Source organism: Clytia hemisphaerica, unplaced genomic scaffold (assembly GCF_902728285.1).
Source record: "Clytia hemisphaerica strain Z4C2 unplaced genomic scaffold, Clytia hemisphaerica genome assembly, whole genome shotgun sequence".
NCBI classification, from domain to species: domain Eukaryota; kingdom Metazoa; phylum Cnidaria; class Hydrozoa; order Leptothecata; family Clytiidae; genus Clytia; species Clytia hemisphaerica.
Genome location: NW_027104166.1, coordinates 687,195 through 701,287, shown reverse-complemented (window position 1 = coordinate 701,287; position 14,093 = coordinate 687,195). Strand labels below are relative to the sequence as shown.

The following is a 14,093-nucleotide window of genomic DNA, read 5'->3' as shown; positions in this document are numbered from 1 at the left end:
CCCTATCTTGGCCCACAAACTCACCACTACCAATATGTTCCATCGCCCTTCAAATTTCTAATACGCAAACCACCAAATTATTTTGACCACATCACTAATTATGTCCAACATCGCACTAACTTGGAAGCTGCCATTATATTAAACTCTAAATTCTAAATTTTATACATATTACCACCTACTCTACACATCACTTCACGGACCTATGAGTCATCAATTGTTCCTCCATTATTTTATACACTTTAATTCTCTTTTATTAGATTATCATGAATATATCAATATAGCCAAACATATTCAAATGTATAACGTTGTTACATTATTATGCAAGATTTACGCTCTTTCATATTGTACTATATCAGTTGTTTGGACTGACCCTTACTTACTCACTCATTCCTATCCACACCCAACACTCTTCTTCACCCCTAACTCTAATTATCTCTCACCTGCTTATTATTCTCTCTCACATATCACGTCTCGTTTCCTTTTCCTCTCCTTAGCATGGACTATCAATCCTACGCCACATCCCACTATCACATCCGTGTTTATAACCAATGCGTGCACCACAATAATTTTGGAAATCGCTACCAACTCACCTATGACATGGATGGCATGGCCTTTTTCCCCATCACAAGCTGGCCAACCCATATTCTGAACAGATTTCGAGAAACTCCAACTTCCGACAGAGCTGTATTTCAGCTGCTAGTATTTTTCTATGGAAACGGTTGCTCCCCTCATCTTGCCATCCCCTACATCTATTCATCACATCGTGGACACAAAGATAAACTTTATAAGAGATTCTATCAAATTAAATGGATCTGCAATAATTTTGAATCCAAATCAGACCAATGGTATTACTATGATATCCATCACCAAAAACATAAAAAATTAAATGGCCAACCACACAGCTACTTAAATTAATACTCATTTTTTTTTATTTCGCTAATGTATACCGTTATTTATTATTTTCAACTTTGTTAATTTTACCTATTATCTATCAACATTGTATTGCATGACAATGCACTACACACTAACTCATTAAGAACATTCAACTATCTTCATCAACTGTTTCAGTATCCATCTCTCATTCTCATTACTAATCCCAACTATTTCATCATCTCCTTTGAGCTTCACTCTACATTGATAAAGGAGGTTTTCAAGCACCACAGCCATCTCCCTTTCACTTTAATTTTAGCACAACCTGCATTTAGTAATTCGATCATTTTTTATTTCCTTTTCTATTGGTATCTATTCCATCACATGTTTCTCTTTACTCTCTCCTTCTCCACTACCAACCCAACACCCTATATCTACATTTCTCACTTCCTTCTTGATTCACAGAAAACATGCAACGTATCACCCATGATAGAAGCCGTGGATACAAAACTCCAACCCTCCATAACTTGTTCCCTACATCTAAACACTGGAAACTCAAACTACCCGAGCGATACGTCAGAAGAAAAGTCATCCATGAATTTACAACTTCCTACAACCAACAACTTATCCACAACCTTTCGGACTACCAACTATCCCCTGAAGAAACCAGCATCCTAGCTAAAGGCCTCAACTTCTCACCGAACACACCATCTTTCAAACGTCAATCTGACCCCGATGAAGTCATCCAAGCCCTCAAAAAAAGAATTAATACCACCCTCCATTTCAACCCACCCAACAATGATGCAGACCACATCCCTATTCCAGAACCAATACCTGAACAAGAACAAGAACCCTCTCACACCAGACAACTACCTCCCAAAGGCCCAAGCAACTGGATTCCACCACCATGCCAACACCCCACCATTGATCAATTTTTCGACGAACTCCAAAATACTCCACTTTTACCGTTTAACGATGATCCTAACAACACTGATACCCTGCACTTTCTCATTCCTTTTCGTCGATTGAAAAACAACCACGATATCATCATAAAAAAGGCTGACAAAGGGGGTGGCATTGTCATCCTCAACAAAATGGATTACATCAACAAAATTCACACGGAACATTTGCATAACAATAACACCTATCGCACAATAAATCTGGACCCTACCAACCACATCGCCCACGACGCTACATCCACCATATCGTACCTCCACTCAAAACACTATATCGACAACTTTACAGCTAAATATCTTGCACCACACAACCCACCCAGAACCCCAATCTTCCATGGCTTACCAAAAATTCACAAACCCAATATTCCTTTACGACCAATAGTCTCTGGCTTTGATAGTCCTATTGATAATTTCTCCCGTTACATCGCTTACTTCCTTCAACCTCTCGTCGAAAATCTACCTTCCTACTTGAAAAATACCAAACATATGCTATCCATCCTCAACGATTTTGACATCCTACCTGATAATCTCCTCATGGTTACAGCTGATGTCACTGCTCTTTACACTAATATTCCTCATGATGAGGGCCTACAAGCTACAACATATCACTACAAATCCTTTCCTCACCTTCTACCTGCTGGCTCTCCAAATGTCACTACTATCCGCATTCTATTAGATTTTATTCTAAAAAATAGCAACTTTCGTTTCATGAACCAACATTACATCCAAAACTCTGGCACTTCCATGGGTGGGCGTTATGCTCCTCAATATGCAAACCTTTTCATGGGAACTATTGAAGATATGATCCTGACTGAATTCCAACAACACATCTTACTATGGAAACGATTCATAGATGACATTTTCTTTCTCTTTACTGGCTCTGCAGACGATTTCCAAAGATTAACAACATTCATGAACTCTATCCACGATACAATAAAATTCACTTTTGACAGCTCCACATCTAATGTAAACTTTCTTGACCTCTCCATATTTATCAAAGACCATAAGTTCCACACAACCATATACCGCAAACCTACCGACCGATCACAACTACTCCACTACATGTCCAACCACCCGAACCACGTCAAAGAAGGCATTGTCTACTCACAGGCTTTAAGATACAATCTTATTATTAGTGATGATTCTATTCTGGAAACCGAACTGTACCATCTCACGAAAATTCTTATTGCACGGGGGTATCCTCTTCAAATCATCAACCGTAACATAATGAAAGCCCTTCAAATCCCTAGAAACCATCTCCTAGACATCAACCAGCCACCTCAACCTCCACGTCAAATCCTTCCTTTAATTTTATACAACAATCGAGACAATAACATCAGAAATACTATCCTTGGAAAATGGAACATAATCGAACAAGACCCAACCCTCAACACTATCCTCGTTAAACCCACCACTGTTTACCGTAACAACACCACCCTTGGCACGATCTTGACTTCCACCGATGTTAAACCACGCCCTAATACTTGAACCTATTACAAACTCTTCTTTATAAAATTGTCATACCGTATACCATCAAGTTTTGAAATCTACGATAATAAATTTATTATAATCCAACTCTCATTATCACTATATTTTCTACGTACCAACCCTCGTGTTTCTCCTTTATACTGCAATTATTGTCTGCCATGGTTTCCTTCTCACAATCTTTATCAGCTTTCCTACTAATGATGATCTTGGTTAGTCACTTACAGACAGTTCTTTATGTCACATTCGACTTTCATTATTAAGTTCTTTACTTCTCCTTGATCACTCTCCTAATTTTCGCCCCTGCGCACTTCGACCTTTTGGTCTAATGGTTCTTTCCATAAACTCCCACCGCAATGCTCTCGGTTCGAACCCCATCTGATTCCTCCACTCTTATCTTTTATGGATTTCTTCCTATTCACCAAATATTCTCTGTTTCCCCCGTCTTTCATCCCCCTTATTCATTCTACCCACCCTTCTACATACCTTCTTTACCACCTAGCTTTCCACTAATTCCAGATTTTCCATTTTCACTTTCGTTTTCCCTTCACCATCGAACACTACCTTCTGAAACTCCCTCTTTCATTCCAACTACACAAATTATATCCTTATGGACCCAAAGAACGCATTTCCTTTAACTTCTATCTCATCTCATAGTAATCCACATGGATTATTCAACAAGTTTTAATCCAAATTTACTTCATAATTCTTACATTTTGAAATCATATTTATATCCGCAAGGCGCCGGCGAGATGGTCACCGATTACGCGTCGCACCGGAATGAACTGAGTGCAAAGCCCACTTCTGTCATTCTTTTTTTCTCTTCATAATTTTCATAACTTTTTATGACCTAATATCTCCTCTCCATTTTGTCCTTTTATTGCCCAAATAAGCCGCTTAACTCGAATTCAGATCTCTCACACAAAGCTCCGTCCTCCCCCCATTACCTATTCCTTGTCCTTCTTTTTACACAAGTTGTTACCGAAAACCACTTTCACTTCCACTCTCAATTCCACTTTCACTTTCGATTTCACTTTCACTTTCACTTTTCCGATCTAAAAGATACCCTTCCAACGTTTGGCTATTGAAGCCCTTCTAGTGCAATTTCACTAGACTACCAGTTCCTCCATCGAAAATTTTCATTCCTTGACTTCAAGAATCTCAAGACAGCTATTATAGTATTAAATTGAATTGTATTGAATCTCTTCAAATTACAAAATTTTCACAATCCTTGCTACTCATCCTATTGGATTTTTATCGTTTTCACTGTACTTTCGTCATCATCCTGACTATCAAGATCCTCAAACCAACATCAATATTGCTCACTTCTCAGTCTTCAGACAACTTCACTGACAAAGTAAGCTCTTTTTCCTTTTATTTTTCTTCTCACATCACTATTTCTACAGCCACACCTATGGTACTGCCTCAACTCTGTCCCGGGTCAGACACTAGGTCTGTATACCTTCAGCTTTCCAGGGTCTAACCATGACTGAAATGTGATCATAGGTTTATTGTGGAAATTTTCTTTTGCTGGCTTCACCTCGATTGACTGATCTTATAAAATGTAGAGATTGTATAAGTTTGTTTGACATGTACATGGGAGGGTCCACCTCACTATAAAGGGTGGGATGGTACTGTTCCTGTGATTTAAGGACGGATGGAAGATAGGTTGCATCTTTTGGATCCAGGATGCACCCTATGTTAGGATTGACAGGTGGCCCCGGCGGCCCAGATGGCGCTTACTCTTGGACCACACCTGACCATAGGTAGTCTCAAGTAGATTATCTTCAATCCGACTAGACTATTTGTTCTACTTCCATACCTCCACAGTCTAAAGGCATTATACAGACTAAAGGCTCACTATTCAATAACTTACACAACAGGAATAGGCCCGTCCTTCTTGGGGTTGGATCACCTTTCGTTTGTTGTTTGTTGTTTCCGAATGTCAGTAGTTTTGATGTAGATGAATTGGGTTATATATGGGGCACCTTCCATTCAACTAATTGTGTACCTATCATGGCCTCTTATTCTAACTGCACTATCAGTTATTTCCTTCATATTTCTTCACGTTCAAAAACGAAATTCTTTCATTTTTCACCACACTCTCCTCTAAAATTACAAAATAAGACTTAGTTATTTTCCTTTAAAAATACACAATGGACAGTTTGCATTCTACCTGTCATGGTCTCCTGTTCACATTGCACTATTCCGTTATTTCTTTCATAATTTTCCATGTTCAAAAACGATATGTTCAATTACGAATGATCACAAACTAATAAAAACTTTTCATTATTTCTCACTAAAAGTCTTACTCACATTTATCATAACTCTAATTTAAATTTCACATATTCAATATTTTGCAGGCTCATCATGCTAAAACGAATTATTTATTTAATGATAGATCTCAATCTCATATCATCTTGGAGATTTCTCGACCACATGCTAAATTATGTTTGAGTTGTCCACAAGCTCCTATGCTCTCAAGGTTCCAAATACTAAAACGATATATTTAATTATGAATAATCATGATTTGCATAGCAAAATATTTTTCATACTCCATTACCATATTTCTCGCTAAAAATATGCAACATGACGAACATATGAATTGACAAGTTTGACACATTTTCCTTCAAAAATACACGATGGCCTTCATAATATTATTGCCTTCTCACATGAATTTATTATTTTTTTACCACTCCTTCCTCAATAACACAAAATAAGTATCAAAAATTATACACATTTTCCTTCAAGAATACACAATCGAGAGTTTTCTTTTAATTGTCTGCATTACTACGTAATTTTTCAAAAATTTAAAATAGTGGGTTTCAGCCAAACTAACATCTTACTAACCTATAACCACTTTTATCTATGACAACTACTTTAGCTTTTCTCGATGTGCACGACCCGTAAACCTCATAAATTTCGGTTACATGCAGGATAACCCCTTCATGATACCGGTTTTTATGATGGTTTTTTTAATAATTTGGTCTATGACTAGGAAAATATTGAACGGTTACTAATGGGTTGCATATTAGCGAGTTTATGTATTTGCACTTTTAAGGACAGTGAAGTGACTGAAGCGATTTTGAAAGTCCCGCAGTTCTGACCAGCAAAATCGAGAATGGTAAAAACGGTTCTTAATCGTCGCCTTCAGTCAGTCAGGATTTAGACAAAGTAGAACATTACCACCTCCGCCGCAGAAAAACACACATACATAAACTCGGTAATGTACTGGTAAGGGAAGTTTGTCTTTAGAATTAGAAAAGTTAATGTCAGATTAATCGGCTAGTTTTCGCTTTAACAAAAAAGTCTGAAATAAATAAAGTTAAAAGAAATGACCGAAAGCGTAAGAACTAATTAAGGTAATTAGAGTAAAACCTTATTGTAGCTGTAGGTGAAAGTTGACAACAGGCACATAAAAATGAAATCTCCTTCCAGTATATACACGTGAAACTATGGACGGCACCTGCGCACGCAAGCTCGCTACGGTCGCAAAAGAAAATAAATTACCGCAGGAAAGTTGTTTGAAAAGCCATACTTTTTCGAAACGGTGCAATACGCGTAATTTGCTTTGATCTAATCTATTCAGCGAGCATAACGAGCGTATGAAAGCGTAATCTGCGGAAAACTAACACGACGTGTTTCACTCTACTTTTACTTTTAAGTACTTTACTATATCTTAAAAGGAGTATCCTTTATAGTTATTAATCCAGTTCCAAAAGTTCGCTCGAAGAGATGTATCACGAAAATCGTTTTCGAGCCACTTTTTTTTACCTAAGCAGCGGGACTAATATCTTAAAAGGAGCGTTCTATAATCTTAAAAGGAGTATGTATCCTTTATAGTCATTAATCCACCTATTCACGCCATTTTTTGACCATTTTAACCCATTTTCCTATGAAATCGGGCGTTTTTAAGTCCATAGTTCCTTAAAATGTTCTTTAATTGTTCTTAGCATTTTGGCCATAGAAGCCTTATGTTCTTAAATAGTTTGTTCTTATAAAAAACGTGTAGACTGTATCTTAAAAGGAGCGTTCTATAATCTTAAAAAGAGTGTTATTTATAACCCACCTATTTTCGCCATTTTTTGACCATTTTTACCCATTTTTATGAAATCGGGCGTTTTTGAGTCCAAAAGCCTTAAAATGTTCTTTGGCCATAGAAGCCTTATGTTCTTAAATAGTTTGTTCTTATAAAGAAACGTGTACACTATATCTTAAAAGAAGAGCTCTATAATCTTCAAAGGAGAATTCTATGATTTTAAAAGGAGCGTTATAGTCATTAATCCACCTATTCAAATCTGTTGATTGGGATATTAGTAGGTGGTATTCTATTATTGGTGTGGAAATTTATATATAAATGAGTCATCAGGCTACTTAACTTTTCTCCTTCTTTTTGAGCTGATAATACCTTGCTAATACGGAATAATAGTCACAGCAATAGCATTCATAAATGTACATTTCATTTTTACCTTCATAAATTTTAATGATATCAGAGATGATTTGTTTGTTTGTATTGCAGTTAGAGCATTTTTTGATGAGTAGACGTACAAGTTTCTGAAATATTTAAATTCGTCCAAACGTTTTGTTGGAGAACTTTAGAAGAATTTTCCATGATAAAGGAAGATGGATAAAGGTATTTCTAGTAACGTGTTACATCCTTGAGTATAAACAATTATGGCTGCTTCCAACCCCAAAGAATATGGGTTCGATGTTAAATTTGTTGAAAAACTGGATAGGGACAATATAAAGTGTGCCATATGTTTTATGGTCTTACGAGAACCCTTGCAAGGGTCAACATGTGGTCATAGGTATTGCAAGAAATGCATTGAAGATTTTCATGAAAAGAAGTAAGTTACTATTTTGATTCGAATATTTATACGTTCTACTTTTCATATATTTATTTCTCCATAAAGCGATTTATTGCAGAAACTCCCTTATTAGGGGGGGGGGGTATTCCGTGTAGTCACATGGTTTCCTTTAAGAAACTTTTATCGCTGATTGCAAATTTGCATCTTTCTGGATGGCTATCGAACGCATCCAGCGAGGATCCTGAGTTAAATCTTGATCTGTTTATTAAAGCTAAAGTGGATCTGTTTCCCTCTCCTAGAATCCTCAAAATCTTTATATGTTTTCCCGCCCTTGTTTATGATGACTGTTTTCTCTTAGAAATTTGTTTCCCAATTTATTACATCATCTCCTAGAAATATTGATCTGATTTCCAATGATGACGTCATCAGCTGAAGCAGGAAACAGATGATAGAAATTCTGATCTGTTTCCCAACTTTTCTCCTGGAAAGGGGAAACAGGTATTTTAGGGAAACAGGCTATCATCCGCTGTTTCTGAGCTATGAGCTAAATCATTAACCACGTACAGAAAATATACATTTTGGAAAACAAAAACCATGTAGAGACTTTAAAAACAAAGAGTAGAGATGAAATACTTGAAAGGTTAGTAATAATAAATCGTCTTTTTACGATCGTTTTTAGCCCAAAGAAATGTCCGCAAGATTGGCAAGACAATGAGTGGTTTAAAGACTTGGGAAAGGAAAGAGAGATTCTTGATTTAAAGATTCGATGTAAAAATCATCGCGATGGATGCACCTGGCAGAACGAACTTCGAGATCAAGAGGTTTGATTCTTTCCGTAATGTGACATTCACAACTGTAGTTTAGCTTAAAAGACTTTCAAGGGGGAGAGGAAGTGTGTTTTAAAACTACTGTTTTGAAAAAGAAAAGATTAGGGTCTCGAAATTGCAGAAATGGTCAAACCTTCTAAAATTTCTCCCAAAAAGCTTTTTTTCTCACTTTTAACAGCCTTACGACACATTCTCTCTCAAATCAAGCCCTACTGTGGGCCTATTGTACACTTTGGAAAGCCTAAAAACGTGCCCTTAAAGGCTTCAGCTTTAGAGGAACTTACTCCCCCTCCGTAGTTGTACGTTATACACTGACTGGAAAAATAATTTATCTCCCGTTCGATTGAATACATGCTTTCTTTATAAGCATCAGGAGATTTTGACACAGACTGTTGTTCTTAATTTTTTGAAATTTCAGGCTTAATGTTCTTATTAGGATGTTCTTAATATGATTAGTTTCTTTTCTGTTAAAATCAATTAAAATCAATACTGTCTTAGTAATTTCTGAATTCTGAGCCTCAGATTGTTCTTAATTTGTTCTTAGCTTTTGGCCCATTTTCAGCCTCATGTTCTTATAAAATCGTTCTTATAAAAAAAACGTGCACTGTGATTTTACAATATTATGTTCTTTTATAGGAGCATTTGAAGACATGTGATTTCGAAACTATTCAATGTAATCTACGATGTGGAGAGCCCGTGCTACGGAAAAACGTAAGAAAGAGAACCATTATCATGTCTTCAGAGACAGAATTCATCTTTTCTTGTATTATATTATATTAGCCAGTACCTTACCATTATTATTTATTAAGAACGCAGTAAAAACGCAGTTCTCGCCTAACCGGCTAGTATTATTTGGCTCTAAGAGGCCAGATCTATTGATTAGTCAAGGCTACGAGGCTCCTTAAAATATTAATATTTGTCCTTATGAATGAAATTTTCTACTTCACTGATTTTAAATGCAACTTTTACTTCTGTGGGCCAATAATTTTCATTGACAAGAACTGTTAGAGCTTTCCTTTTGACACAAACGAAACTTATCTACTGATTCTACTGATTATCAGGTACAGCCCTTAGTTGTGTGCGTTAATCAATTTCATTGACATTGGACCCAATAAACTGTGAAGGGACGAACTTTAAATTGATGTAAATTTTGAACATTATATTTAAATTTTAGCTTCAAAATCACTTGGATAAAGACTGCCCATTGATCTCAACGTGCGAGTACAGCGATTTTGGGTGTCTTTTTAAGGTAATTTTCTGAAAGCAAATTTTCAAGTCTGGACCTTACTCTTGTCTCCCGAATAGACGGGGGGGTCCGAATAAACAGAACATAAATAATAAACAGGGGGTAGGAAAATTTTCTAAATTCTAATTAGCGGGGGGACAAGAGGGAGGGGTGGGGGTTAATTTGAATACAGAATATTTTTTTAACTGATATTAATTTCAACAACAAAAAAGAGACTTTAACAAATGGACACGTAAAATAAGAACCAATACTAAGAAAAAGAAAAATTTTAACAAGTATAAGGTTTATCTAAACTGTAATGAAATATTGAATTATTCTAAATTAATTAGCGGGGGCGGGGGGTCTTAATAAGATCAGAAGAGGGATAGATTTTTCGCTCTTAACAATTAGCGGGGAGGGGCGTCTATTTAGGAGACAAGAGTAGAACGGGGCGGAAAAAAATCCTTAAACAATGTACATTCGATGAACAATTATGACCCTTACACATAGTTCTAGTGGGGTCTGGGTAGGAAGATTTTGACCACTATTTGAGCAACACTACCCCCTTTACGCAGCAAATGCCTCCCTTTAATATAAAGACCCTCTTAGAAAACAGGAGACCAAATGAACCCTTTATAAGATTTTTTGAAAATCTCATAAGAAAGCACCTCACGCGCTCCCAAGGCTAGTGGAGGTGATAAACACTATGTTACAGAGTCTATTAGTCGAAAAATGGAGCTTATTTTTGTGTTATAATTATGTGTTATCTTATAGAAGAACAATTTTTTTCAAATGAGTTTTGGTTTCTGTAAAATCATCGAATGTCATTTAATGATGTATTAACTGTTTAATCGTTTCAACTTTTCAGGGTACAAGAGACCAACTGTACAATCACATGTCACAAGCGATCAATCAACATTTCTCCCTTGAAATGAAGCATGAAATTCGAAACGTGAAAAAAGAATTCAGTGACAAATTACAAGAAAAAGATCTCAGAATTCAAGAGATAACAAAGGAGTTTGATGCCCAACTGAAGGAAAGAGATGACGAAATCAAACGACTGAGAAAAGATGTCGAGGACGCTAAAAAGGATTTCCAACGAGCTTCCAATGAAATCAATGAGAACCACAAAGCCATCGATGAAACCAAAAAGGATTTTACCCGAGTTATCGATGAAACCAAAATTGATCAACAAAAAGCCATCGAAGAAACCAAAAAGGACTTCATCGGAGTTGTCAATGAAACCAAAATTGAACAACAAAAAGGCATCGAAGAAACCAAAAAGGATTTCACTCGAGTTATCGATGAAACTAAAATTGAACAACAAACAGCCATCGAAGAAACCAAAAAGGACGTCACCCAAGTTGTCAATCAAACCAAAGTTGAACAACAGAAAGTCATTGAAGAAACCAAAAAGGATTTCACCCGAGTTGTCAATGAAACCAAAAATGAACAACAAAAAATTCTAAACGAATCAATGGAAAATCTGTCTGCGAGGTTGGATGCTACGGATAAAAACACCCATGAATTTATAAACAGTGCACTGAGGGAAAGGAGTGATCATGTTCATAATTTGAACAAAAAACTAGCCGAAGAAAACAAACTGACATTGCAGATTTTAAGCTTACCTCAATGCCCTTATTATTCTTTCACCATCGAGAATTTCAAAACCCAATTTGAGGAGGCTAAAAAAAACAATAAAATAATTTCCTCTCAAAACTTCCTCACGGCAAATGGGTACCTAGGACTTCTAGAGATTTATTTAAATGGGTATGGCAGTGGTAAAGACAATCACGTGTCAGTATACTTTCGGATTCTAAAAGGACCATATGATAATTCTTTGAAATGGCCAATACCTTGGAAATCATTCTCAATTACACTTCTTGTTAACAACAGAGAAATCGGAAAGGAGTTACACCAAAGTTCAAGTGATGGAGGTATATGGAAAGATCATTTCATACGACCGATTGGCGATGAAGGTGAAGGTTTTGGACTTCCAACAGCTTTTGATCATAAATTGATAGACAATCTTACTGATGAAGACGTAGTAGCAATCAAGTACGATATGGATTTTAAAACTTCACTTCACGAGCTTTAAACTCAATGCTCAAAAGTGTACTAGAGTCTTTGGCCTTTAACTTCATGAATCTCCCCGTAAGGAAGAGGGTAAATTCACAATACTCAGCATTTACAGTAATTTACAACAGTGATATCGAAATGGGGAACTTTTTTACGTATTTTATAAAGTTGAAGTATTTTCTACGTATGAACGCATTAACAAAGACGCATACCACACAAACATTTTGGGAAACCAGGTCATAATACAGGGTTTCTGAATAAAGAAAATGCCACTCATCGATTGAACAATCTGGTTAATAACGTACTTTTATCAAATACAAAGAATGATCAAGTGAAAGTTGCCACTTTCTAATAATTCTTGCTTGTTATTGACATGAACGTCGAAACATGCTAAATAGGTACAATTTAAGGATTTTTTGTATATATAGTCGACATTCAATTTTTAGTCTTTCAATTTTCTAGTCTTAGCAACAGATTCTGCTAGCACGCATACACTCTAAGGGCCATGATTATCCTTGTAAGAGAATCTGCCCAGGAGCGAGCTTTTTTTATATTTTTTCATTTTTTAAATCAGTAGTAAATGATCTTTTGAGCGTTGTGATTGGCTAAAGCAAACCAGAACAAACGTCAATCACATATACATGATCATAATAAGAACCCAGTCGTTTTCGTTTTCAAACAAAAGGTAATGCAGTTTCGAATGCTTTGGCTGAATAGCCAGGTTTTAGATCGTCAAATTCGCATTATCCCTTTAGAGCAGAGCGTGGTATGCGAAGAATTGATGACTGCTTTGTATACCATTTATATGTTCACACTGAAAATCTTTATAGTAAAGTTTATGTAGTTTTGGTAAATTTATTCATTTAATTTTGTTTGATCAGTTTTGTGTCTCGCTAGCTAGTACCAACTTTCTGGTACCAAGTAATCGAAAAACAAGTGCGTAGGAGTGCTTTTTGGAAAACGCAGGATACTCTTGCTTTAGGATGGATAAAGTAACGTCACTTAATCGAGATGTTCACCTGCTAAAAGAGAGTTCTACCCTGTCCGCACCACCACAGGGAAAAGTTTGGTGCAGACTAAAGAGATGTTTACCTTGTCTGCGAAATTTCGGTCTCTTTTTCTCACAAAAACGATAGCCAATATATAAACGAGTAACAAGCTCAACACCGTCACCAGTAAAGTGTAACCTTCTTTAAGTGATTGGAATGATGGGGTGGGTATTGGATTTGGAGCAATGTAGAGTCCACCAAATGAGGTAAGATGTGTTGCTTTACAGTAGGTTCTTGTCTCAGTGGTCATTTCTACGTCAATCTGTAATATTGAGAGAAAGTCTATTCTCTCGTACCGTAAGTTGGTCTAATATCGACATCCCTCGTTTAATTCCGACACCCTCCTTTAGAGTCAGGAATAATATGAAAGTTTGAATCACTGATTGAAAAAGGATTATTCCTCCCTGACCACTAAGCAAAGAAAAATAGCTTTGACCTTTCTATCAATTTCAACTGATAAAAAGGGTTTTCTATCAAAAGGGTGTCGGAAGTAGAAGAGGGATGTCGACATTAGACCAAGTCACAGTACAAGGTGAAAGGTAGTTTACAGTACCTACAATCATGGTCAAAATATTTTGATATTTTAGTGTATTTCAACGTTTTTCAGAATTTAAAGTTCGGGCGAGAACTGCTATTCTAGCACTTTCACTTTCTTTCATTGAATATTTCGATTTTAGAGGGGTTCGATGGTTTCTAGGCTATATTCCAAGCCTTATTGGAGCAAATTTGAGCTTTTAAATCCTGAGATTCTCAGTCTAAGGTCCTAAGTCTTAAGTCTCATGTTAAAACTTAGA

General features: G+C 36.4%; 2 protein-coding genes across 2 annotated transcripts in view; one reads left to right on the top strand and one right to left on the bottom strand.

Annotated features, from left to right (window-relative positions):
* Positions 1 to 7,815: 7,815 nt before the first annotated feature.
* LOC136814230 (TNF receptor-associated factor 5-like) lies at positions 7,816 to 12,245 on the top strand (the record flags this gene model as incomplete). Its single annotated transcript, XM_067070747.1, has 5 exons — positions 7,816 to 8,158; positions 8,799 to 8,940; positions 9,583 to 9,657; positions 10,121 to 10,195; positions 11,040 to 12,245. Coding segments are annotated over exons 1-5 (1,671 nt in total), but the record flags the coding sequence as incomplete, so codon positions are not given.
* A 1,035-nt stretch (positions 12,246 to 13,280) lies between these two features.
* The window catches only part of LOC136814228 (uncharacterized), a 39,234-nt gene continuing 38,421 nt past the window's right edge, over positions 13,281 to 14,093 (bottom strand). Inside the window, exon 25 of the mRNA XM_067070744.1 lies at positions 13,281 to 13,561. Coding sequence (XP_066926845.1) covers positions 13,286 to 13,561 — 276 coding nt within the window. The 3' untranslated portion in view covers positions 13,281 to 13,285. The remainder of the gene's footprint in view (positions 13,562 to 14,093) is intronic.